We start from the raw sequence: 27878 nt of genomic DNA, 5'->3' as shown, positions 1-27878 counted from the left end.
TTCTTTCTGCAAGAAACATTTAATTGAACACAATGAGTTACAGGAGGACAGGTTTACAGAATAATAACCATAACAGACTGTTTAAAAATGAAAACAATTCTAACTGGCAGCTGTACCATTGCCAAAGCAATGCCTAGTACAGCAGCAGTAAAATACAAATCCAGCCTTCTTGTAGTACTCCAAATGAGCAACAAAATCCTGTGGAATTTCTTTTAAAGGAAAGGGTTAATAGAGCAGTCACTTTGACATGGGATATTTCTCAACCAACCCAGTGGCTTGTGTAGAACTACTCCCAAAGGTGGTCATTACTTTCCAGGAAATGCCCCTGGGTCCTCACTGTTATTGCTAAACATTCCTATTTGACAGAGGCTCTGGGGAGCTACTTCTGTCCCAAATTTTGGGATACCAGCAACTCATACAACTGGTTAGAGGTGCAATATTTGAATCCGTCTTTTATATATTCTCAGCGGACACTTCCAGGCATAAATTATGCATGGATACCCTAAGACAAAAAGAATTTGCAATCAAGTGGATATTTTCTTCAATCTATAAACTCAGATCTTCACTATCTCCTGACTTCATCCCTCCCGGATGATTAATTTTCATCCATCACTAGTTTCCCTCACTACTTGCACAAGAAGAGACTGAGGAATAATTCAAGGTACCCATGGTGAAGCCAAAAAACTTATGAACACATTAAGGCAGGTTTCACATCATTTCACTGTTGGACAAAGAATGCTGGTCACTCCACTGCACATGCAAGTAAGAAAGAGTCAATGCTCAATAAAAAGCATTAGGTTCATTTTTAGATATTAATTATAGAAAAGTCAAAAACTTTTGCCTTTCTTGTTTTAAAAGAGGTCAGAACATTACTGCTTTCACGTGCAGATGTATAGACAAATCTATGGAAATGGACTCCCTTCACTCCACACATACTAAAACAGAGATTGGAGTGCTTGGCACCAGAAAAGAGGAGGAAATTTTCCTCATTGTTGGCCAGAAATGAGCCATACTGTACCTTCTATTTTTAGCTGCAAAGGTGTCTCCAACCAGACTTACACCAAAAGTTGAATATTCTTACTACACACTGTTATACTTAGCTCTGAAACTCTTAATGAGCTATGTTTGGACACACACAGGCTTCCATGCCAAGTATTGGCAACTAAAGCATTCAATGTGGTGTTGGAACTAATTATAGAAATTATATAGTTGTCACTGATACAAAATTGATTCATAGAGTGTAACTTTCCAAGCTCATCGCAGCCTGAAGTGGAAGAGGCACCAACTTTTCATCTCTTAGGACTACTCATCAAGTCCTATCTGGTCTTAAGAGGAAAATGAAATTCAGTGACCTGAATTTACATATGGAATGACAATCTACAACATACAGTCTGGTACAAACTGGTAGCCTACAGCAAAGTGGCCAAGGAGTGAAAGAGCATCTCTCTTGCCCTCCGTGTGTGTCAGGTGAGAGAAAAAAATTGTTTCTCTAGGTCACTGTTAAAAAGTACTAAGATAGAAAAGTCTGGAAAAATTTGACCCCATTGTATCATTGACCCATGAATAAGAGGGAATTTGGTTTCAAGTTTTAGCTCTCCCCCCACTTTTGCATGCCTTTATTCCCCTTCACACTTTTGTATTCCCCTGGCCCTTTAGAAAAGGAGGGGGAAGTGTAGTTTAGTTAAGTTCATCTTCAAAAATACCCAGCAATTAATGAGCAATCAGCTTCTCAACTTTTTCCTGAAGTGGACATCGAACATGCTCAAAAGGTACAGTTGGATGGTTGGTGCAATTTAGTCTGCAGACACTCTTGGCTTTGTAAATAGTTGTGCTGACCCTGCTGATAGGGTTTAGACTAGGAATTCTTAGATGGAACTCCCTGGAAGAAAGAAGCAGAGAGAAACACTTGGTAAATCATCAGGGATTTTTACATTTTTGTAGTAAGTGGTCTCTTTAAGGATCAGGGTGAGGTCTCATCTAGATCTTCAACACGACTGCCTCTTTGGCCCCAGCTTTTCACCATGGTAGTCTGTTATCTTATCTGGCTGGCTGCTGTTGCTGGAGTGTTTCACCAGAAAGGACCGAAAGGTATGGAGTGTTCAAATAAGGCTACAGTTAATCCAAGTGGCAACACAAGGAAGAGGAGGGAGCCCAAATATAAGACAGCATCTTCCATAGGCCACACAAGTCCCATCATAATGATTAGCCTCCCAGTATGGAAAAACAAAGGTCACTCCTGATCCTACATGGCACTCAAATGCAACTGTCACTGCCTCCAAGGGGGGCTTTTTCTTTATTCTCTTGTTCATTTTAAGGCTCGTCTCCCTCTAAGTTTTTATTTCTTGCCTAAGAAGCTCACAAGTCGACAGTCTATCTCATTTCAGTGACAGATTACTGGTTACTTTTCCTGGGATATAACTTAAAATGATCAAACATTAAATAGTCATTGAGTGCTGTTTTTGTCTCAGTGCATAAATTTAACATATGGCTCCTGACTAGGCTTGTAACAAAGCAATACATCAAGAGAACACAAATAACGTCAGCTTTCTTTCCATAACATGGCTTATTGTGTTTGGGTATTGCAGTGCATATCATACACTAAATGAAGATCCATGAAGTATCTTGGGTTGGCACCACATTAAGAGTTGAAGATAAAACCACTGCTTGATTTTTTTACAATTAATATTAGTTAAAACAGATGATTATGGAATAAATGGTATTCCTTCAAAATGCACCCACATCTCTTGGTTGTGTACTAAGCACATGTGATAAGTACCAAGTGACAAGCTGGGAGAACAAAATCCTCTATTTGATCCAAAGAATAGGTACAGAATAGTCAGTAACAATGCAAGCTCACTCCATATATAATGTCTCCACCAAAGTATCTCACTCCTGGCCTAGAGGGACCACCTAGCTTCTCTGCTAAGAACGTCCAAAGGGGGTTAATCTCAGTTGTGATGGTGTTATGACAGAGACGCCTGTCAATTTAGAATTAAGCCCCCCAAATTACTTTCACATTAACATTAACATCAACCCCACCCCTCCCCGCCACAACTTCCAGGTCACCATCACCATGCGTGTCGAATTGAGCCTGTGAGATAAGGTTTAAAAACTAAACAACAGCTCGAAGATCCACACTAATCCTACGTATGTTAAAAGAAGCTCCTACCCCCTTTAGTGTGCATACTGGAGAAGGATTTAGTGCCAATTTTAAGATTCCCTTTGGATACATTTTCTTCCTCACTGCAGTTCTATTCAGTTCAAACTGAAAGGTGAGAAAGGAGGTAAGAGTCAGAGTTACCATTACCTGGACTATACATTCTCCATCTCCTGGTCATGGTCTTGTTCCTCCTCTTCCTCCTCCCCTTCTTCATCACCCCCTTCCTTCTCTGAAGGAGCTTCCCCATCCCTTGCTATTTCCTCCACATGGGCGAGCATGTCAGCCATCAGTGCTTCCTCCAGCCTCTTCCGCACCTGCTGCACAAGCTCCTCCTGCTTCCTAACAGAAAAAAATGAATACTTGTATTATTTTTTCACAGATGCCAAATTCAAGGGAAGGAGTGTAAATCCCTCAGCTGTGAGGCTGCAGAAGGGTGATGTAGGATGCCACAAAAACAGAGTATTTTAAAATATCACATCATGTTTACATACATTTTAGGTGGAGCTGGTAGCAACACCAAGTTTGTCTAACACTTCCCATAATATGACCCTGTTTTCAGTTGGCAAACATCTGGGCTGAAATTTGGCATACCAAGTGTCTGCCTCAGCACAATCCATATGCACATGAGGTTCAATTAAGGTTTCAAAGGTAACCTTAATTCTGGCATTTGCTAATTTTACACACACACACACACACACACACACACACACTCACTCTCTCTCTCTCATATATATCTGCACAGATTTATCCAGGAGCCACATCAATTATTTCTTCAATGCAGCAGACATGCACACTAGGTAGCATAATCACTTGGCAGCTGAACTTCTCAAGTTAGAGGTTGGAATACAATTAGGACACTAAACAGATTAACGGCAGAAATCGGACCTACCTTACAATGTTTGCTGGAGAACATTACCCAATTTAGTTCATTGCAGATATCAAACAATGGGTCAATCAAATTTCTATTTGTGTGGTGCACCAGCAGTTAACTATTCCCAACCCTGTGCCAATGGAGGATGCAGGTACACAAAATGTGAACTGGATGCGCCACGTTAATTACTTCCCTGCATGTATTAGATGAAGAGAAGCACAGAAGTTTACCAGACAGAAAAGGATGTTAAGGCCCTCTGAGGAGAAATGTGAGATGGGGAAGAAGCAGTAATAACTGATAGTGACTTTTGAAAGAAGAGGAATGGTTGATTGTATTCCAGGTATAAAGAGTCATCACAATTTATATTCTGTAACTGCCTTACTTTGCAAAAATCCAACAACTGAGGTATTTGGCATCTTCATTTTACAATACAGCAAACAATGAAGTAAACACCCAAAGGATTTTAACTCTTTGGCTCATCAAACCTAAGACAACATAACTTGACACACATCCCCTTGTACACAAACAACTGAATCCAGATCCAGAGCCATTCCTCAGAAAGGATATGTACTCATTAGCCACAAACATCAGAGAAGAGGCAGCAGGACAATGCCAGAGCTCAGCATAATGAACCTGAGGTATTCTTGCAAATGGAAGTCAGACCCAGAATCTAATGTTTCCTTGACTCTTCAGCACACAACAGGCTTGCATGAGTTTAACTTTCCTCTATTGGGCAAGAGAAGCACATCAGCCAGCCTAGGGACAATTTTAAAAGTGTCTTAGACAAGGACAATTTAATCCTCAAACTTGTTGAATAAAAAAAGGTGCTTGTCCCACTATTTTTGTAGCCATACATATAATGGACATGAGTACAAACCAAAGTGCATGGAGTGAACAGCTGAGGATGGCCAGAAGAGGAATTTAATAACAGCAGGGCATAGAGAGGAAAAAGCAATTTCTTCTGCTTTTCAGTGTAACTTACAAGGAAACAAGAGGCCAGTCAGACATACTAGTCAGTCACTGCAGCCAGTATTTAAGTACAGGTCAGAAGCTTGAGTTGTGGAGAAGAATTACATTTCACTCACTTAAACCACATCTGTCACTGTCCATGGCTGCCAAACAAAGGCTAACTATTTATCGTACAATTCTTCTTCTATAAAGATCTTGTAGGATCTCTCACTCCTAGTTTTTAGTCCCTTGGGCCCGAACCTGGCAGAACTTCCCTATTAAAGATTTTTGACTCTAAGGCATCAGAATAGTACAAAGCCGTCCCTACTAGTCAGCATGTTTCAGCCCTCCAGAGTACAAATGCTGCCTTCAGAATGTTCCAGTCAGTTCATTGGAATGAGCAAGAAAACATCAGATCGAAAATGCACTCCAGAAAAAGGCAACTCAAGAGAAAAGTAACCTCCACATTCTGAGGAGATAGGCAGATGAATGAGAATCCTGTACAATATCATCAATGAAGCAGAATTACAAGGCAAGTAATTTTCTCTTTTCTGCAGATACCATTCTATGCAGCAGTCTCACCTCTTGGAGAGCAAGAAGCTTGAGACATGTCCCCAAAAGAAAAAAAGGACTGCAAAGTTGCAACAAGTAGAAATAGCAAAGCCAATGCCAACAGTATAGAAAGGAGAGGTTAACTTACCTTGTACAGTAACTGGAGAATTTGGAGATGGTTTTCTCCTCCACATCAGGATGTGCGCACCGGATCGGAGATTCTGTCAGCAGTATTTGTAAGTCCATGGTTACACCCTACACATCCTTGTGCTCCAGGGAAGGTCAGACCTGTTGCTGCTCCAGTTCCTTCTCAACCATGAAGTCGAGAGAGAATAACTCTGGAGCAGAGGGGAAGGATGGCAGATTGCAGAGCATCCATCGGGACAAAACACCTCAAAAACTCCAGTTACTGTACAAGATGAATAACCTCTCGAGTTACTGTCCCCGTGGATGCTCCATGTCAGGAAGTTCCTGAGCAGTACCCCAATGAATGAGGAGGATGCTGAGAAGAATTCAATAGGGACCATAGAAGAGCATCACTAAAGGCTACGTTAGCTCTAGAAGCATAGTGCTGGGAAAAAGTGTGCACCAAAGACCAGCTGGCAGCTCTGCAAATGTACAAGATGGGACCTCTCTCTATCCCAAGCTAGGTGCTCTCTCCCTGATATGCTAGAATAATACATTGTTGTTCTATTGTCCAGCCAAAAGGAGCAGGTTTCCTTCCTCAGTGGTTGGAGAAATCATCCCTTGCTGATGTAATTTTCTCTTAGTGCCATACAGAGAAGGCTTTTTATCTAAGTGGCAAAGAGATCCAGCTTTAATGTTCCACTGGAGGAAAATACCAGGAATCAACTAGCCTGCAATTATGTTCTCCTTCCTTATCAAGTACATAACTAGGAACATCTTGTGGAATACAACCTACTCTCTCACATGAAGAACTTACTGACAGAGGAGGCATGACCCAGCACTTCCCTGCTGGTGGATGTAAAACATGGTAGCCTGATTGCACCAGAATCGCTTTTTATTTACATCTCAAATCTCTGATGGGCCTTAGTGCTAGAGGACCACCCTCAACTCCCTCTAGAAGAGGCATAATGGCTCCCTGAGTAACCGTCTACAACTTTTCTTTGACCAGTTATTGATTCAGTTCCCCAAGATATAGGACAGGACTGAGCCCAGCTACCTTTTTGACTACCAACATCTAGAATATATCCTTCTCTCTCTTTTGTCTACTGGAATGGGCTTGATGACCCTCTGCCAAGAGGAATTGGCTTTCCTACAGCAGCTCTTCCAAATATTGAACAGCTTGAGAATTTTTGTAATGGGCAATGGAGTGTTTTCTGAAAACCTGATCTCGTGGCCCCCAGCAACAATGTTCAGGACCTGTACACCTAAAGTGACTAATGACTTTAGATGGTAAAATAGCTCCCACTCTGCCTCTGGCAGCAAATTCCTGGCAGTCTACTGTCAATAGCAGGCTTGCTAAACACTCTGAACCCTTGCAAAAATCTTTCCGTTTTTAGAGCACTAAAAGGGGACTGAAGACCCTTCAACTTGTGATACTGAGGAAGAGGGCTATTCCATTGAACTTATGTGAAAGATGGTTTTTGAGGTAGGAGTCTTTCCATTCTTTCCTATAAAGCAGTGGTTCTCAAACTTTTGTCCTGGTGACCCTTTTCACACAGCAAGCCTCTGAGTGCGACCCCCCTAATAAATATATAAAAAGGTGTTTTTAATTTAACACCATTATAAATGCTGGAGGCAAAGCGGGGCTTGGGGGTGAAGGCTGACAGCTCACGACCCCCTACGTAATAACCTCATGACCCCCTGAGGGGTCCCAACCCCCTGCTATAAAGGACCTAGGGTGTGAGACAGGCCCAAGAGAATATCAAGTGGTCCTTGTCCTCTTTGCCCTCTGCAAAGAAGCCTCCATCTGCTCACCAAACAGGTTATTCTCTTGTGTAGGTCAGGTTTTCGGACTTTCAAAGGACCTTCTACAGAAACCGGTTACCCACAACCGAGCAAGCATACAGTCATCCTATATTCTGAGGCAGCAGCCCACTCCAAAGACCTTTCCCCAAAGTCACTCAAACATGATGTCAGGTCAGTTCTACACCCTTATGAACTAGCTTTTTATCTTATGGCATTTTTCTTGAGTAAGAAAACTGCCCAGAGTGGAGGTGTTCTTCCACAGCTCCACCTGAGTTTTTGCCATGAAAGCTTGGTAGTCTACAATGCAAAGGGCTGTAGCCTCCGTCCAAATGAATTTCAATGCTGTAGCTCAGGAATCTGGGGTGCAGCATTATAGGTAAAGAGAAGCTTCCTACTGGACATGGCCCTCTTCCAACACCAATCTTCCACGGAGAGGGTGGAAGACACAGCCAGAAACATTCCTCTGGGACAGTAGTCCCCAAACTTCTTACCTCATGCCCCCCTTTATCCCTGTTTGCGCCTGCCCCCAGGCACAGGGGGGGCCAGGCCCAGGAACGGAACTGGGTGGCACTCCCTCCTTGCCCCCATGGGGACTGGACTGGGCCCCGGCCTGGGCCCCCAGCTGTGCCTCCCTCCAAACATTCCTCCATGCCCCCTAGGGCACGCCCCACATTTTGGGGACCTCTGCTCTGAAAGGATGTAATTTTTTTTTCTGCCTTTGAGACTGAGCTGATGTGCAAGGAGTTTCCCACACCTTTTTCTTCAGCTGGTTCAAAACAGAGCCATTCCCTACTGCAGGGGTGGGCAAATTTTTTGGCCCGAGGGCCGCATCGGGTTTTGGAAATTGTATGGAGGGCCGGTTAGGGGAGGGGGTCGTGGCCCGGTCCGCACCCCCCATCGCTCCCTCCCCCCCCAGGGACTCCTGCCCCATCCAACCCCCCTGTTCCCTGATGGCCCCCCCAGGACCCCTGCCCCATCCAACCACCCCTTCTCCCTGTCCCCCGACTGCTCCCGGAATCTCCCGCCCTTGACTGCCCCCCACCACCCCATCCAACCCCTCCTCTCATTCCTGATTGCCCCCTCGGGATCCCTGCCCCCATTCAACCCCCCTGTTCCCCGCCCTGTGACCGCCCCGACCCCTATCCACACCCCCGCCCTGACCAGCACCCCAAACTCCCCTGCCCTCTATCCAACCCCCCACACACACACACCCCCGCGCTCCCTGCCCCCTTACCGCGCTGTCTGGAGCACCGGTGGCTGGCGGTGCTACAGCTGCGCTGCCCGGCTGGAGCCAGCCATGCCGTCGCCACTACGCAGCACAGAGCACCGGGTCAGGCCGGGCTCTGCAGCTGTGCTGTGCCAGGAGCTCGCCGCCCAGAGCACTGTGCCAACGGCGCAGTGAGCTGAGGCTGCGGGGGAGGGAGAACAGCGGGTGAGGGGCCGGGGGCTAGTCTCCCAGGCCAGGAGGGTCCCGCGGGCTGGATGTGGCCCACAGGCCATAGTTTGCCCACCTCTGCCCTATTAGATGGGAATCCCCAGCAGATAGTTCTCACCACCAGGGGGCCTGCATCACCTTCTACTCTACTAGTGCTACACAGAAGGGTCAGAAATCTTCAGGGCTAGGAAAGTCCTGCTAGTTATTATCAGTCTCATACTAAGGAGCTAGGCCTATGAGTGAGAACCCTGAGAAATGGTATTTTCAGGAAAATGGGATTGCACCTAGCTCTATATTAATTTGAACTGTTTCCTTCTTTAATACAGGCTTTCAGTTTCCGAAACTGAAAGATCTGCACTTGAAGGAGTTCTGGAGGGAATCACACTTCTCTCTGATCCAATGGGAAAAGATCCAAATTCATCTTACCAGGGCTTGTGTAACCCATATTAACATGCTAATGGGGCTCTTTATCCCCCTCTAGTAGCTAAACAACAAACAACAACAACAGTTTACGTGTCTACTATTTTTGAGCTAATGGACCCAGTCCTTTAGCTCAAGCAGTCAAAGCTTTTAGAATCAGAGGTCCCTTCAATAACTGCAGATGACTTCTTCGGGGACACTGTTACATTTATACAAAAGGTCAAGAAAAGAAAGAGAATGTAGGCAACTGCCGGTTTTTAAAATTTGAGAAAAATCTTACTCCAATGAAAATATTGTTCTGCCGAAATACAAAAAGGGTAATTTGCACACATGCACACCCTTCCCCACCAGAGGCAGCTGCTGCCTAGGAAGATCTGCTATAAATCTACAGTACTGCTGTAAGGATTGCTACTGCCATGCAAACAGGGAAGCATTTTTTCTGAGTAGTATGTAGCTGGAGTTCAGAGTCAATGTTTTGGTCATGACTTAATATAGCACACACCACTTTCACACAGCATGATTATCTCGGAGCATGAAAGTTAGTAGACGTGATGGCTCTGCTCAAAGCTTCCTTGGGCCTGTTCTTTGGTGATTAAAAGTAGTAGGTGCCTAGAGAAGAGCAGAAATCTGCAGTGTCATCCTCTACCAAGGTGACCAAGTATTTCTTTCCTCAAAAGCTGGAAGAGGTAAAATTAACCTAGTCCAAACACAATAGCCAGAGCTAATGTTCTTTTCTCTCGTTTCCTGTGAAATCAAGTTAATACCTTGACACACTAGTTTAAAGCAATCAAATAAACCCATTGAGCCATACTCTTCTATCAGGTATAAGCTTAGCTTTGATAAAAAGGGCATTAACTGTTGTACGCCCAAAATCCATTCCAAAAGCAAAGAACCAGTGACATTTCTTGTTAATACCTAATATCTTCATCGGTCACCATAAATGCTTTGCAGAGCGGCTGCGAGGTGTTTAGCCAAACTCCGGGGTTCTTCTCCACAGCTGCAGAGAGCTGTCCAGTGATGGGCATAGTGCTAGTGTGCAAGGCACTAGCTATAGCAGACAGGAGAGTTTCATCTGTGCAACCAGGTCCAACCCCTAAAGCGAGAAAAATTCTGTCATTTCCACCAACTTAACAGCAATAACTAAAAATAATACAGGCTGCTACATTCTTTATTTCATAAGTGGCAGAGCTGTGCACTGATACTTTTATTAAAGTCAGCACATTTGTTCCACGCATCCCACATTAAACAGATCCTGCTGACGCAATGGCATAGCAATTCCTTTATATTTTAAAATGGTACACTCATTTTCTTCTTTTTCCCAGGTGTCCTACACATCCCAGTCTAAGCCTTGAGGACTGTCACTCTATTACAGCTATCCTCCCACAAGGATGGCTGGCTGAAACTTCCTTCGGGACCTATCAAAAGAGTTCCTTAATTAACTTGAGTACAAGAGATGCTGTTGAGTGACATGTCACTTTCTCCTACTGTCCCTCAGTGCCCCTCAGGACTCAGTACACTGAATTTAAGCCTGACCCCAGTCATAGGCGGTTCTTTCTGAAGTTGGGACTTGCCCACAGAGTGCTAAACACCTGACAGCAAGTGGGTTAAGCCCACATTATCTTCAAAATATAGCTAATACAACAGTGCTAGGCCTATAGTTTAAAGCTTGATCTAATTACCTTGTAAACCCTTTGGAAGGTCCATTGTTTTCACCAGCTCTTCTGCAATGTCAAAGGCGTTCAGTCCACTTAGTTTCTTCTCCCAGAAGAGCTAACAAAGGAAACATTTATTCATTCAGGCAAAACAACATAGAAACATACTTGACAACACAACAAAACACCTGCCTGCCATGGCACACTATGGAGCTGAGAACTGGAGTGGATATGTCTGGCGATACTATAAGAGGGGCTCAGATGTGTCTGCAGGGAGGGAATAGTTTGCATTACCATCAGTTAATCAATTAAACAGCTCCAAGGGTGGAAGAACAAATACAATATTTCTGTATTGATTTACTGGCTTTAAAAAAAGTGGCCCCCTTGCCTCAATTCTGCTATTTCCAATCTTCTTTGCCACTAAGATAATACTGGCATCACCTCATTTAAGTGCAAATGGTATGGGGCAGTATTCCTTTTGGCTGACTCACCAATCTGCTCTTTAGCAGATTCCAGAGAATTCTTCCCCAGCTTTGCTTCAGAGGTTACTTTTAAAGAAAGAGGGTAGAGCGATTCAAGTCATAGCCAGCATAAAGACTAAATAAAATGACTGCAATACTTTAATCAACAGATACATCAGCAAAAGTTGCTTTTGGAACAAAGCTTTTCAGTTACAGAAGGCATCGCCCAATCTATCTGGTAAGAAGAGGCAATATTACAGTTGGGTCCATGTTCAAATCACAATCCAGAGACATCTATCAGTGGATAGCTACAGGACTATAGCAATTTGCCTGACTACGCTTGCTTTTTGCTGCCGAACAGTTATTTCATCTAGGCTTTAGGGAACTACAACATGGCATGTAGCCAGCCAAGGACCATACAAATCCACAAGTCTTCCACCCACCTCATACCACAAGACAATCCAAACTGTGACACAGTCTAAATTACTTCTCCTTGACCTTTCACAATAATGCTCTCAGCTTCTAAGTAGCAGAGCAAATCACAGGAGGCAATTTCTAGTTCATAATTTTCAAGTCAAATATCTGGCTTTATAACCCTTTAAGAGGCCTGGGCATTATTTCCAAAATTAGAATGAAGACTAAGGGTAGCCTGAACAAAGCTAGAATGGAGAAAATGCTATGGGTAAAGCATTAGGAAACTTTGATCTAGCGCTAGCAAGGATTGCTGGATATGTAGTAGAGCAGAGGGCTAGAGATTGATAAGGTAGAGTGTGAATAGAAAGATCCACAATGATAATGAGCTTGCACCAGCACTCTCATGTTTAGTTGGGTACGAGATAGTAAATCGGACAAATGCAGGTAGTCTCAAAACCACCTTTATATGTCTTCTGGACAATGCTGTTATAAAAATACAAAGAGAAATGAAGTGGATCAGAACAGACCAGTGTAAAATATGGTTAGAGTCAACAGCGTGGACATGGAAAACACACCCATCATCTTACTTAAAAACACCCATTGAGGGCAGAATTTCTTTTAAATGCATCATACTTCTTACTTCAAGATGATACTTGTGAGGTTAAATAGAAAAGATTTTGAAATTCCTCAACTGTGCAGAAGGAAATTTGAAAAATAAATAAATAAAATTTGATTTTTTTTTTATTGATTATCCTTTGAATACCATATGGTGTAATATACCCACTTTTGCAGTTGTATGTAATGTGTATGGACAATTGGCAGTGTCTGAACTTGATAATGAGACTGAGCACCTAGTTTCTAGAGAACTAAACAGATGGATTACTACAGCAAAGGACTCAATGAAGCGCTGCTGAGGGGACAGGCTGCCAATTCCATGGAACAGGAAAGAAATGAGAATGCCTGACTATCCACCTCTAACATTACATAATGACCCCCCCCCCCACACACACACACACACAGTTTTTTGTAGCATCGGCTAGAGGAGATGGAGTTCCTTTGTATGTCTCCTCTAGTTTGCAAATACACAGTATCGTAAGTGAAACTACAACTTGGATTTGGCTGTTAATACTGGCATTCAGGTGATGACCAAGTATTCTAGGAGATGACTGAATTTCTAACCTTAGGGGAGTTAAATGGTCCTGAGACACCAAAGTCACAAAGAGAGGCTGGGGGGGAGGGTAGAGGAGGGGGCTGCAATCTCTGCCATGTGCAACAGACACCAGATAGTGATCTGTACTAGAAGAGTGTGAGCCTTCAGAATTTTGGCCCTATCTAGACTATAAAATACATGACACGGGATCTAATTACAATACAGTTGTCCCTAAAACTGGTTAAACATTGTTCCAATATGTAGGGCAGACCACCGGACCACTTTAACCATGATGAAGCTTAAGATCTGACAAAGGCTGCAGCCCAGTTATAAAACACAGTTAAAGTCACGTCTACACTATATAATGGAATGCTTTTAACAGGGTTAGGAAGTAAGCAACTTGTAACAGGTTCCATGACACTGAAGTTCCTGCCAGCATTTCAAATACAACACAGTGCCAGTGTACATTTACCCAGTGTTCTATAGGAGGGTTATATTTATGCCCCTCAATGATTAACACACATGAAGCTTTCTTAGCTTTGGGAACGAAGCTGCCACACTGCAAACCTCACCTGGCGGGGCTGATCTACAGCTTTCTGGGGATCACTCTTCACTTTGTTGCTGGGATGATTTGTGATCTTAGTGACAGGCTGCTTGAAGATTGAGGCTGTCTGTCTGACAGGGAGTGCGGTGTTTAAGTCAGGTTTACCCTAAAGATTCAAAACAAAACAAAAGAAAAAAAAAACATTTGTGCCATAGCAAAGTCAAACTCACCACTCTTATTAATGAAAATATTTGTGAATCAGTTTTAATTAGACCAGATCTACCTACAAGTATGTCTAGTACCCAGATATCATGACATCTGTCTCATACAACTCCAACATACAAGCATTAATTCAAAGGCTAAATCTGTGTGTGAAGTTCTCAAAACAGTATCCCAAACCCAACGGTAATACACCAAAAACTCAAACAGATGGAGAGGGGAAAACTTGCACTGTAACTTATTCTTACTTTGGCTTGGTTAGAACAGTCATAGCGCATCCTCTGTCGGTTCTTATTCATCTTACTCATCAGCATTTTGCCTGTGCGAAAGTCAAAAGTGCTCAAGTCCATGGAGCTCCCCAGGTAACGGGCCAGCTGAGGCTTGCTTCGGAACTTCTTCCCACTTGGGCTGAGAAAAACACAGAGGGAACAGAGAGAGAAATTAAACTTCCTGAGCTCTGGCTGATACCAATGCTAGTTTCACTACCCCAAAACTAAATAAATAAATAAAAGCACTAGATTATTTCCTTTGTGACAGGAAGAGAGGATACTGGACATCCAAGAGTATCTCACTCCACACTCTACATGGATCTGGCCTAGTAGGCTCATCTTCTCCCTCTTACAGTTAACTGTGGAAGGGAGAGCGGAAGAACACGTTAACCTGTTCTACACATCAATGGCCAAATTCAGTTCACGTTTACAGGAGGCACCCAAATTATACCAGGACCAAACCTGATCTTGAACATTCTGCTTCCAACTCATTACCCACTGGTTCATGCAAAAGCATGTCAGCTTCCAAGTATTAGTTTTCATGAAACTGTTACATTAGAACAGCAGCATGATCTTCACAGCACAATTCTTTTTTTTTTTCTTTGTGACTTAAACAGTTTTAATAATAAACTTCTGATTTCGGTTTGATTCTTATCTTCACAATAAAGTATTATGGAACAGGTTAGGAGCCAAGAAAATAAGAAGCTAACACTCTGTATAAGGAAAAAGTAAAAAAACCCAAACCCACCCTTTCATTTTAATTAACAATAGAACAAATCAAAACTTTGAAAGACACTGCGTTAAAGATGCACTTTTAAATGTTTGATTTTATGTGATGGACAACAGCCAGGCAAGTGTGCATCCATTGGCCCAACTGCTTTCTTGTTTTTTATATAAAACAAACTTATGGTTGTAATGAGTTACTAAATAATGGGCTGGGTTCGCCTCAATTATAATGGCGAAAATCAGAAGTAAACCCACTGAAGTCAACAGAGCTATACCAATGCAAAAGTGTGAGAGACAAGAAGTTTTGAAAAGAAAGTCATTTCCATGTAGCATCGTCCATTACAAAAATACATACAGCTCATCATTCAGTAGACTTCTCACATTTATTCCCCAGCAGCAATCAAACCCTTAGTCTCCCCTCTAGCCAGGTGGAGGACAATACCACATATGGAGTCACCAACTGCATACCATGGCTCATATACAGCCCATTTACACGCCTAGTAACACCCAACCCCCACATCGCTCAGACTCAGTGCAACAAAGCTAATATGCTAGCATGGACGTTTACAGCTTATAAAGGGCAGGTAACTTTTTCATGCACATATTTCTATGAAATAAAAAGATCAGCAGTGCTAGAAACAAATCTCTGTCATATTATCCAGGTATCAAGCTTACCTTCTCCCACTAGCCTGGCAGTATACTCAATCCTGGATCTACTTGGACCAAACCTTCAGCGCTTGAAAGCTCTTCACACTCTTCTGTTATTCCTGGAAAGATTCCACTTACACTAAAATCTAAGTTGGCATTTGCAGAACAGATTTCAGTGGCAGTTATCCAATCCCCTTTGTATCAGATGACACTCCAGCTTTCCTGGAGAACCTGAGGCACTTTTGTCCATTTAAATTGAACCACTCCAAGGAGAAGAATGGCCTTGAGTGCTAGACGCAGTGCACAAGACTCCAAGACACTGATGTGCATATTGAACTTTCTCGTGTCCCATAGGCTACACACTGACAGTCTATCCAGATGAAACAGTCGACAGTTGATGAACATGACTAGCACCAATTTCTGCAGAATCCAAGGTTGAAAGCCATCCTGTTTGGGACTATTAGGATAATCAAACTTTAGTCCCTTGAGCTTTGTCAGGACCATTTCCACGAGACAGATTGGTGAGAAAAGGCACAATCCATTGATGGAGAAACCATTCTTGTTAACATCGCTTTTCTTAGTGGTATGAAAACAGGTAGCTTCTTGTTCAGCTGAGTGTGAAGACAGCTACCTACCTCTGGTGCCCCTGAATGTATTACGTTCTGGTCTGCCACTCTCTCATCTATTCAGGAGGATCTGTAACAGACTGATTCAGTCTATGATCATGTTCTCTTTCCCTACCAAGTATAATATGAATATCTTGTGGAACAGGGACAGAACCTCACACTTCCATATCTGCAGAGGTTCCCAACATAGGAGTCATGACCCAGTGCCTCCTTATTTTTGTGGAACAAGCTGACTCAAGTTACCAAGCCCATCTTTTGGAATCCCAGATCTCTGAAAGTCCTGCACACGTACGTGACCATTCTCATCTTCAAAACATTGATTTGCATCTACTGTTCATGGAGACACCAAGCTTTGTGGGTATGGAGTTCCTCTCCATAGGCTTCCCATCTCAAGATAGCAACCATGGACACATCTATCATATGGGCAAAAAGTTTCAAAGTCCACTTCTAATTGCATAATGCCACTATACCCAGAGATCATCCATTACCCAATATGATGCAAGATCTCCAGGGATGCTTTTTTCCCTTTTTTCCAATGCAACTAGCAAAATATTTTAAGCCAGGCATGTCAACAAATGGTAACTGTAGCTATTATCTGTAATACAGCACTCAAAAAGAGTCATGCTCCCAAGAAGAAATGAATCGACTGGACTAGTTGGCAATGGATGACAGTTTGCCCCATATTAAAAAAAAGTCTGCTAGGAGAGCGTGGTAATTCTCAATCCCAAAGCTACCTACCTTAGGTACTATGCCGTTTAAAAATGCCCTAAATGCTAAAATTTCAGATGACTATGTCTAGCAGCCTCATTTTTCAAAAAATTAAGAATTATTTTATTTCGAAGAGGACTTAGTTTGTCTGACTTATACCTGGTGTATGCTACAGAAACTAAGAGTCCAGTAATGGAGGCTGCAAAGACTCATACATCCACTTGAGACACATACAACAAGTTATCTGTTTTTCTAAAAATAGGAGGAACAGAAGATGGTCTAAATCACAAATCTTAAGGTTCGGATTTTTTTAAATCACTAACATTATTACTTTTTTGTCTCAACCATAAACTATCAAAAAGGCTCAAACGTTTTGCTAATTTGAGATTTTAATTAACAGAATTTGGGATCTCCAAGGTTTCTACTAAATGGTTAAGCATCTCTTGAAAATCTATATTTGTCAGGATCAAATAATGTAGGAGTCCAGCAATGCAGGAATAAAATGATCTCTAAGCAGAGTCATCTTCACATTGGAAAGAAACCTTCTATTTATCAATATCATCCTCTCAAGGGTCTTCTTTCAGGGCAACCAAAGAGGAAAAACCCCTTCTCAGTGGAGAAATTAACTTCCTTGCATCTTTTAAGGGAAAAGGATCTGAAGAAATGAGAACCTCAGTCACATGACTAACAGAAGCAGCAAAAACAGACCAACTACCCTGTTTCCCCGAAAATAAGACATCCTCCGAAAATAAGGCCTACTTACAGTTTTGCCTCTCGTTGTAATATAAGGCATCCCCCCGATAATAAGACCTCCCCGATAATAAGGCATCCACCGATAATAAGGCATTTTTCATTTCTGAAAAATAAGACATCCCCTGAAAATAAGACCTAGCGCATCTTTGGGAGCAAAAATTAATATAAGACACTGTCTTATTTTCGGGGAAACAGGGTAGTCATAGCCCACAGACTCTGGAAAAGGCAATGAGTAAAAGAAATCCCACAGAGAACAAGATGGAATAAACAGATCTACCCCCTGAAAACCCTGGAAAGCTAGGGCCAACATGAGTGAGAAAGCCAATATGACCAGTCTAGAAGTCTCGCAAAAGACTCATGAAAACAAGACTACAAGAGGCATCCTTTGTCCCAGTCCAGATGGAACAAGGCTGACCCCAAAGACTCTTGGAACAGAGTCTTTGCAGTCATCAATGAAGTCAAAACAGATAATTCTCAACCTGTGGAGAATCTCTGGCAGGGTCATTCCCCCCATGGTTCCATAAGCTCTCAACTGTCAGATGCAAAGCAAGAAAACACTAGACTATGTCAAAACAGTGAACATCCCTTCTGGTGTTGGGCACAGGCAGAACCAAGTCAATTTAAGTGAAATAGCCTCATGAAATTTAATGTCAGCCACCCTGAATTCTTCTCTCTATGTCGCTTACAATCTTTAGGATCTGACTGATGGGAATGAAAATAAGCCAGCCTTTTTTTCTCCTGCCTGACAGCCTTCACAATAAAGATGGAAGAGTCAGCAGCATAACCCCCTGCTTTTATCAGAATTCTCAGCAATAGGGGCAATTGTTCACAAGTCAAATATATCACAAATCTTACAGAAGGACCAGTTCAAACCAAAAGTCTCAGATCCAGTGGTCTTGCTTGCGGCACACTGACTTCTCTGGAAGGAGTTTCAGCTTGTTTTCTTGATCCCAACATGCTTGAAGAGTAAAGGCTGAGTATGTTTGAAAAAGTAATCTTCCCATCTTAAAAAGGGGTGTTCCAGAACAGATTTTAGCACTGAAGGCCTTGTACTGTTTGAAACTAGACTTTGTGCCTGCACCAGCCATAATGGAGCTTGATAGTCTCTCATCTAAACTTTTAGCTGGGGCACTAATTGGCACCACCTGCGCTGGAACCTGCCACTTCAATAGAGGCGAGAGCCTCATTTGGTGTTATCCATCAGAAGCTACTGCTAAAGAGATCTGAGAGGAACAAAAATACCAAAGTTAGCGAGAGAGCTGACTAACTGAACGTATTATGGAGCTGGCTGAGACTCCAAAGAATCAAGTATGCATCAGATGTATTGAACAATATCCTGTGCCAAGGACACAATCCCTAGCACCTGCTCCAACTTATTCTAAGTAGAAACCTGAAGAGTGAAGCAATTTCTACTCACAACTGACAGTAGCCTATAAAAGCATCCTAAAACAGTTCTGAAGATGCCTCTTTGCCAAATCCCCAGAGGTGAAGATATTGGGCTTGGTTCAAAGTGCTAAAAAGGCATCGAAGTGCTGAAAAAAAACTTTTATTCTGACTATATGACTTGAAAACAAAAAAAAGATACTGTACCTAGTTTCTTGCTTGAAGACCACTGAAAGATCAGAGCCAGTAGTGTAACAGTTAGAAGCCAATGAGAAGCTCATTCACTAACCACAATTAGAAAGTAACTGGTGGAGGCCTCAGAGATTCTTGTAGCTGGAGCATGCTCAGTAGGACACAGCCCTTGAGACAGCCTACAGGTACCTCAGAGGGTCAAAAAAACCCTAAGCACTAGTGGAGTTTTCCACTTGACTTGCTCTGGAAGCATGAGATTCAGAAGTGGTAATTCTGTGTTTATGGAATCTATAAAGAAAAAAAACTTGTGCATCTTTACAAAGTGTGTCATCACAAAGCAGCCAAAAAAGGCATAGCTTTCCTCTTCCCCTTTGCAGCTCACCAAAAAATTCAAGATCCTCCAAGCATTAATGTTTTTGAAACCAAACAAATTGGAAGCATCCCAAACAAAGGGGCAACAATTATACACATTTTGATATGACTTTTTAAGAAGTTTGGAAATGTCTCTTCCTGAAAAAGTTACAGTATCAGCAAGTAACTTGCCATATTACTGTGATAATTAATTTGTAGATGGGCTTCTCGGCACTTTACCAACTACTAAAAAGAAAGGAATTGCAAAGGGACAAATGATTTTTTATGCTTGTCCATCAAAAGGTATATCACATTATCTGCTTCCATGGCTTGCCTCAGCACTAACAAAAACAGAAAAAGGGCAGCATTTGTCCAGAAACAGAAAGTCTCATTAGCTATTCACAGACTTTCTGGGTGCAGATTACAATGAATGCATCACAGCCTATTCAACGGTCAGCAACTGCCAGGTGCCTGCTCTGTATGTGCAGCTCATCCTTTGTTTCATTCTCATTACATTCTTAAGAAGAGAACTGACTGCAAGCTCAAACTCATACCCATTCCCTTCCACCTCTCCTATTAAGCAAGATTCCTCCTCTCCTCCTTTCCCCTTTAAGCATATACAGTACCAAACAGAGATTCATAGAACTTGATTGAAATGCAAAGGACACAGCTTGCCTGCTTTTTAAGGAAATGGGAGACCGGAACTTGGGTGCAAATTGTGACCAAATGCATCTGCTAAAGCCTCACACACACCCCCGACCTGAGAAACAGAAAGCCACAAAAATGATTTTATTTACACCGCACGTTACAATACATAAAATGCTTCTTTCCTCCTCTTGCACTTGCTGCATTACAACTTGTCATCCTCAGACTGTGCATTCAAGTTCTTTAGTATATACAGTCAAAGTCATTATCTCTTGCAGCAGTTGTATGTTTGTGAACACGACGTTCTGAGCACTCAGCTCACTAGAATGGGTGTTGTATGCCACCTCCCTGGCACATTCATCCCTAGTAGTAGGCATCACTCTTGCTAGCTAAAAGTGGCTGCTCAGTACTCCCCTATATCTCTGCCTTCCAGCACACTCCACCTCTGAAGGTATATTTAATTTGGTAAGACGACTCATAAATTACAGTGGGTACTGGGTGACCCCTATTCTCAAGCTTCCCCTGTCCCTAACAACACATTCGTCTACAGTAATAATTATCATCACTGGCTACAGAGACAACTGGGTACAACGGTTACGTGCCCCACACCTGCCTCTTCCACAATTCCTCCCATGCCTAATGCTCCCTCAGGGCTCCCTTCTCTAACTGCACACCACTAGTAGCTCAGTTCAGTAGTAGTTAACTCCCCTCCCCCTCATGCTAGGACATTCACCTATAGTAACAGGTATAACCTTTTCCAGTTCACTACTGAGAATACCCACAGCCCCTCATGAATTTAATGACACATTCTCCTATGTTCTGTATGTATATAGATCTCCTTACTATATGTTCCATTCGATGTATCTGATGAAGTGGGCTGTAACCCACAAAAGTTTATGCTCAAATAAATGTGAGAGTCTCTAAGATGCCACAAGTACTCCTGTTCTTTATTCTCCTATGGACATTTCTCTTCTGCGCAGTGCACTGGCGCCCCCTACATGGCCAAGCTCCTACAGTCACATATCCTACAGTAAAACTGTAACGCACTCTTGCTTGCAGATCCATGCAGTGGGTGCCCCCTGCTCCTTAGTAACAGGCCTCATTCTGACCAATGACTTCATGTAGCTTGAACCCCCTGCACTCAAATAACCCATAGGGCACATTCACCCAGGCTTTAACAAGTTACCATACACCCATTAGCCTACAGATAAATTAAAAAAAGATGAGGGGCAGATCTGTAGCAGGGTCGTGAACTAAAGGAGCCAAGTCCACTTTTATAAGAGCTCTTGTGAGACCTATTTATGGTGGAATCGCTGGAGAGGATGGTTCACGTGTGACATTATAAGAGCCTCACTTTGGGAGTGAAGGGCTACCAGAGTTTTTGCCTAGAGAGGTATTTCTCAGAAGAATTACACCAAAAGTATATCTCCTCCTCCCCATCCCCCCATTGGGTTGAATTTTTGAGTTTGTCTATAGGAACGTTGGTTGGTGCACTGTGGAGGCAAGAAACCCCAAATAAATGAATGTTATGGGGCTGACAGATACAGAGTTGTTTGGGGAATGCCTTTCTAGACAAAACTCTAGAAAGGAAATGCTTCTGAGGAATCTCTCTCGTAACAAAACTGATCACTCTCTCTCTTCCTGGACTCCAAAGTGAGACTTTTATAATTGCAGGCAGTGCCTGAAACCATTTGCAGGTGAACCATTCCCTGCTCTCAATATTACTTTGCTCCATTTAGGCCCCAAAAGAGCTCTTACAAAAGTGGACACAGCTGCTCTCTCAGTTCCTTTATTTTCTGAAGTCACTACTCTGTCACAAGCCACACCCTGGTGAGAAACCCAGCCCCCATACAACTAGCTGCTGGGAAGTGGGAGGTTGCTGCTAGAATTCCATCCATGAAACATGCTTAGGGGAGAGCCTAATTTCCAACCAGACTTTGACTAGTAATGTCAGACACACAATCCCAGGCTTACTCTGGAGAGTGGAATGCATTTTTCTGACCCCTCTCCCCCCACACAAACACATTCACCTTCTGCAAAAGGGAAACTTTTATGTAAAGAGTTAATTTCTAACTCGTGATTACAGAGAAAACCTTCCAAAGACAAAACTACTGTACAATCGTGAAGAGCACTTCAGAGATGTACTAACTGCCACCACCATTCAAATCAGTTGAGTGTTAATTCTTAAGTCTAATGATGGCACAAAGAGCTTGTATTCCAATCATTTTGGTGCACAATTGAAATTCTAACTTCCATGAACAATTACTGGAACTATACATATACAATATACATATTGTGAACACACAAATTGTCAGCTAAACAAATGTCAGACAATGCAGAGGTGTTAAAAGTGACATGAGTATTTTCCCCCACACTGTGGGCTGGTTTACATTAGAAAATGAAATCGACTCAGTTACTCAATTAACAGCGGCAGTCAAAAAAGCTAAGGGAGTGTTCAGGAAACAAGTAGATGTTAAGACAGAATATAATGCCTCTATATAAATCCATGATATGCCAACATCTTGCACACTGCATACAATCTGGTCACCCCATCTCAAAAAAGATATACTGGAATTGGAAAAGGTACAGAGAGGGCAACAAAATTGATTAGGATTATGGAACAGCTTCCATGTGAGGAGAGATTAATGAGACTGGGACTTTTCAACTAGGAAAAGAGACGACTAAGGGGGAATATGATAGAAGTCTATAAAATCTTGACTAGTGTGGAGAAAGTGAATATGGAAATGTTATTTCCTCCTTCACATAACACAAGAACTATGAGTCAACCAATGAAATGAATAGGCAGCAGGTTTAAAACAAACAAAAGGAAGTACTTCTTCACACAATGCATGGTCAACCTGTGGAACTCTTTGCAAGGGGATGTTGTGAAGGCCAAAACTATTACAGAATTCAAAAAAGAACTAGGTAAGTTCCTGGAGAACAGCTCCATCAATGACTATTAGCCAGGATGGGCAGGGATACAACATCATGCTCTGAATGTCCCTAGCCTCTGTTTGCCAGAAGCTGGGAGTGGATGACAGGGGATGGATCATTTGATGATTGCCTGTTCTGTTCATTCCCTCTGAAGTACCAGACATTGGCCACTGGCGGAAAACAGGCTACTGGGCTGGACGGACCACTGGTCTAACCCAGTATGGCCATTCTTATGTTGCTCAGGCCCAGGGCTGTGAAAAATCCACACCCCTGAGCAACATAGTTAAGTGGACCTAAGCCCCCGTATATGCAGCACTAGGTCAAAGGAAGAATTCTTCTGTTAATCTAGCTATGCTGATGGGAGAACACTTTTCACTGGAGCAGGAATTATCTACACTGAAGTGCTATAGCAGTGCAGCGCTGTAGTGTTTCAAGTGCAGACAAGTCCCGTGGCTCTCTCTCACTACAGCTGGGGTGGGCAAACTAAGGCCCGGGGGCTGCATCTGGCCCTCCAGATGTTTTAATCCGGCCCTCGAGCTCCTGCTAGGGTACGGGGTCCGGGGCTTGCCCTGCTCCAGCCAGGGAGTGAGGTCAGCTTTCCCCACTCCACGTGGCTCCCAGAAGCAGCAACACATCACCCTTTTGGCTCTTACGCATAGGGGCAGCCAGGGGGCTCTGCACGCTGCCCTTGCACCAAGCGCTGCCCCCGCAGCTCCCGCTGGCTGGGAACCATGGCCAATGGGAGCTGCAGGGGTGGCACCCGCGGACACAGCAGCGTGCAGAGCCACCTGGTGCCGGCCTTTGCATAGGAGCTGGAGGGGGGTGGGGGGGACATGCCGCTGCTTCTGGGAGCTGCTTGAGGTAAGCACTGCCCGGAGCCTGCGCCCCTGGGCCTCTCCCACACCCCAACCCCCTGCCCTGATCCCCCTCCCACCCCCCGAACTCCTCGGTCCCAGTCCAGAGCACCCTCCCGCACCCTGAACTCCTCATTTCTGGTCCCACCCCAGAACCCTCACCCCCTCCCGCACCCCAACCCCTAATTTTGTGAGCATCCATGGCTCGCCATACAATTTCCATACCCAGATGTGGTCCTCGGGCCAAAAAGTTTGCCCACCCTTGCACTATAGGTACTACAGTGCTGCAGCTATAGCACCATAAAGTAGACACTTCCTACAATGGTGGAAGGGGTTTTTCCATCGCTGTAGTTAATCTAACTCTCTGAGAGGCAGTAGCTAAGTCTAGACCGGGAGTTAGGTCAGCAGTGCGATTTTTTTTCCACAACCCTAAGAAACACAGTTAGGATGACCTAAATTTGAAGTATAGACCTGGCCTTAGTAATGCAGAATGGAACAGTAACTAAAAGTTTAGTTATTTTATTATTTATATAATAAAAGTCATATTATACCTTCTATCTTTTGCAAATTGACATATCTGGAAAATTCATTGTAGACAAATGGTATATGGCTTTAATTTTGTAGGCCCAGCCCTCAGGCTCCTGAACTAGTAGGTATATCTCACACATTTTGAGCAGCAGACTCAAACTACTAAAAAGAGGTCTTTCTTTCTCTTGCAGAAACTATGAGCAACAATAGAAGGGCTGACATTTTCAATCTATATACTCAGGAAGATGACATTGCATTGATTTATACTCAGTCTAAGTTTGAAAGGTCTCCTTAGCCATAACGGTTAGATTTTAAAACTGAAACCTATGATTTTGCAGAAGTTGATGGTGTACATCTCCTTACCCTTCAGGGCCAAAATCCCTATCTGCCGGCTCAGTGCAGTAGGTAAACTCATGCTGCACTCCTCCAGCTCTGCACAACACCTTCCCTGCCTCCCACAGCTATTCTACTACTACAACTATCAGACATCATCTTGGCAGGTTTGGCAGGTCCTGGGAGCAGTGGTACTGCCTTTTGTGAATTCCTTGTGGGCACTATGTCCCACCCACAGACATGTGACACATACAACTACATTAATATACATGATTCTGGCAGAGTGGGCAGCTCATCCATACCACATGCTTCCCCCAACAGCACATTCACTGATGGTAATAGATTAATGGATTCCATGCTAACAGAGCAGGTTGAGGCCTTCCCCCCAGGACCCCATAGCACATTCATCTTTAGTAACAGACATCACGGAAGCAGGGCAAATGGTTTCTGACATGCCCCCCCGGCTGCCCAAAGATCCCATAACAGGCTTGCCTACAGAAATAGATATCACTGTGACAGGCCATGTAGCCCCTCCCCGGACACAATGGCCCACTCTGCAACCACTCTACAGCATATTTACATATAGCAACTGATAACACTATCAGCATCGCCTTAAGATCCCATATTCTTCATGCAGCATCCACCTCCATGGCACAGTTCCCTCCAGTGACAGGCATTAGTAGGTCAGCCTTTCTTCCCCTACCCTCCCAAGTCAGTGGGCTCTAACAGCACATGCACCTATCGCAAGCTATTACTCTGGACCCCGCGGCTCCCTGTGGCACATTTACCTAAGGTAACAGACAGCAGTGCAGAAAACGGGTATTGGGGGGCTGCTCACCCAGCCACACTGGTGTCTATTACTACAGAAAAATGTGCCATCTGCTACCTAGAACAACGTGGTAGGATGGGTGCCCAACCCCATAGCACATTGAGTTATAGTAACAGAGATCGCTGGTAGGGCAGATGCTTCCCACCCCATGGTCCCCCCCAGACCCTCCATAGTACATTCACCTATAGTAATAGATATAGGTGGACCAGGGAGGACAGGCTCCCTGTACCCCTCAGGCCCTACAGCACCTATAGTAACAGACATGTGACGGGGCAGGGGTTCCCCCCAGACCCCCTACTGTACCTTCACGCATTGCAACAGACATCGGAGGGCAGCTCCCGGGCCCCATAGCACAGTCACCTAGAGTAACGCATGGCTGCGGCAGGGCGGGCGGCCCCCCGGCCCCCCATGGCCCCCCCATGGCACATTCACCTATAGTAATAGACATCACTCTTGCCGGCTGAGAGCCCCGACTTTCTGGTCACTTCTTCCCTTTTCCATCCCTGCGGGAGGGCTGAGCACTCCCACCTCTTCCGCTCCATCTCCGCCGGGGCTCGGCCTGCGATCGCTCCCTCCTCGCTCCGCCGTGATCACTGAGCAGCCGCCGCCGGCTCCCAGGCTAGTTCCACCGGCTGTTCCTGGCCGCCGCGCACTCCTCCCTCCGCGGGCAGCGACGGCGCCGGCTCTTCCCTGCTCCGGCTACTCACTCCTTCCCCCGCCGCGATGGCGCCGGCTCGTGGGTCCGCCCCCCCGCCCGCGAGAGGTGACTGCTCTGGCGGCTGTTCCAGTCACCCGCCCACCACAGCGTCGCCCCCTCCGCCACCGGCTGTTCTTCTTTGCTTACCTCCTCCCCCTACCAACCGAGACTCAGCTGTTCCGCTCTCTGTTCACCCCCCCCCCGCCAAGCGGCGCCGCGGCCCTCGCTACCCCGCCTCCCCCCCAAACGCGGCTGCCGCTGTTCCTCTCTCTTTCCGCTCCCCCTCCAGCGGTGCCGCAACCCCTCACTGCTCCTGTCTCGCCTCGGCTGTTCCACTCTCCTTCCCTCCCCCCCGAGAGTCGCTGGGGCTACTACCCCCCGCCTGAGCGGCGCGCGCGGCGGCCGTTACTCCCCCTCCCGAGCAGCTCGGCGCGCGCGGTGGCCGTTGCTCCGCCTCCTCGGCGCCAACCTGGGGAGGGGGAGACCAGACCACCCTGTATCCCTCCGCCCAGAGAGACCGCGTGCAGCGCGCGCGCTGCTCAGCTATATAGTCCCCTCCTGAGAGGTGGGGGCGGGTGACCTGCGGGGGAGCACCGGGGCCCCGGCGGGTCCAGCGCCCTCCGCCGAGCCCGGACCTCCCCCACCCCATAGACCAGTGACCCACACATCAGCCCCTGCCCCTCACAGATCACCCCAGTGCCTCCACAAGACCCCCAGCCTCGGCAGTGACCCCCCCATCTCCATCTCCCCCGGGACCCCCCACAGGGCCCCCCCCTCAGCGACCCCCCCAGTCATCCCCCGGGTCCTCCACCCCCTCCTGTCCCCACCTCAGCCCCCCACTAACCCCTGACCTCACCTGGCCCCCACCTCAGCCCCTCCCCCAGGGACCCCCACCTCATGCCCCCGCGCAGCACGGCCCCGCGCCCCTTACCCCAGAGCCGGCCGCCGCTGGCCGCCTCTGTGTCCCGGCAGAGCCGCCCTGGGCATCTTCCCTCCGCCGCCCCTGGCCGGAGTGAGGGCGAGCGGAGCTCCCCGCGCGGCCAGGGGGCAGGGGCCCCTTCCTGCCCGTCCGCTGGCGCCCCCTGCAGGCTCGGCCCCGCGCCGCGCCTCGCCGCTCGCTGCCCCCTGCAGGCCCGGCCCTGGGCTCCCAGCCCCACGCGGCGCCCCCAGGGCCCAGAACAGGCGGCCCCAGGGAGCCTGGGCGGCTTGGCAACATGAGAGGCCAACCCCAGCCGGTGATGGGTGGGTGTCTCGCCTGGGGACCCATTGCCTCTGCCTGGAGACAGATGGGCATCTCGTCCGGGAACCCATCGCCTCCACCTGGAGACAGATGGGCACCTAACCCGGGACCCATCGCCTCCGCCTGGAGACAGATGGACATCTAGCCCGGGGACCCATCGCCTCCGCCTGGAGACAGATGGGCGTCTCATCCGGGAACCCGTCGCCTCCGCTCGGAGATGGGTGGGCATCGTGTTCGAGAACCCATCACCTCCGCCTGGTAATGGGTGGGCAACTCGGCAATGGACCCGTTGCCTCCGCCAGGAGATGGATGGGTCTCTCTCCCGGGGACCCATCGCCTCCGCCCAGAGACAGATGGGCATCTCGCCTAGGGACCCCTTGTCGCTGCCCAGAGATGGGGGCATG

At 45.5% G+C, this 27878-nt stretch overlaps 1 protein-coding gene across 4 annotated transcripts; it reads right to left on the bottom strand.

Annotated features, from left to right (window-relative positions):
• Positions 1–27302, bottom strand: MBD3 (methyl-CpG binding domain protein 3). Of its 4 annotated transcripts, none has more exons than XM_034755279.1 (7): positions 27166–27302; positions 14007–14166; positions 13568–13705; positions 10998–11088; positions 10234–10411; positions 3308–3499; positions 1–1879 (listed from the first exon to the last, which is right to left on the bottom strand). In XM_034755279.1, the coding sequence occupies exons 1-6, from the start codon at positions 27219–27221 to the stop codon at positions 3313–3315; spliced, it is 810 nt and encodes a 269-aa protein (XP_034611170.1). In that variant the 5' UTR covers positions 27222–27302; the 3' UTR covers positions 1–1879; positions 3308–3312. The 4 variants fall into 4 exon arrangements, with proteins under 4 accessions (XP_034611170.1, XP_034611168.1, XP_034611171.1 ...); XM_034755277.1 differs by lacking the exon at positions 27166–27302 and adding an exon at positions 25970–26385; XM_034755280.1 differs by lacking the exon at positions 27166–27302 and adding an exon at positions 26066–26381.
• Positions 27303–27878: the final 576 nt, after the last annotated feature.

Source organism: Trachemys scripta, chromosome 22, assembly GCF_013100865.1.
Source record: "Trachemys scripta elegans isolate TJP31775 chromosome 22, CAS_Tse_1.0, whole genome shotgun sequence".
NCBI classification, from domain to species: Eukaryota; Metazoa; Chordata; order Testudines; family Emydidae; genus Trachemys; species Trachemys scripta.
Note: the sequence above shows the minus strand (reverse complement) of the source record. Positions and strands in the feature narration are given on the sequence as shown.

Coding starts and splice junctions, on each gene's coding strand:
- MBD3 (XM_034755277.1), bottom strand. CDS start 26,079: ATGGAGCGGAAGAGGTGGGAGTGCTCAGCCCTCCCGCAGGGATGGAAA. Junction 11,089..13,567: donor CTGTAGATCAGCCCCGCCAG/GTGAGGTTTGCA, acceptor TTCCTTTGTTAG/CTCTTCTGGGAGAAGAAACT. Junction 10,412..10,997: donor CCTTCCAAAGGGTTTACAAG/GTAATTAGATCA, acceptor TTCTCGCTTTAG/GGGTTGGACCTGGTTGCACA.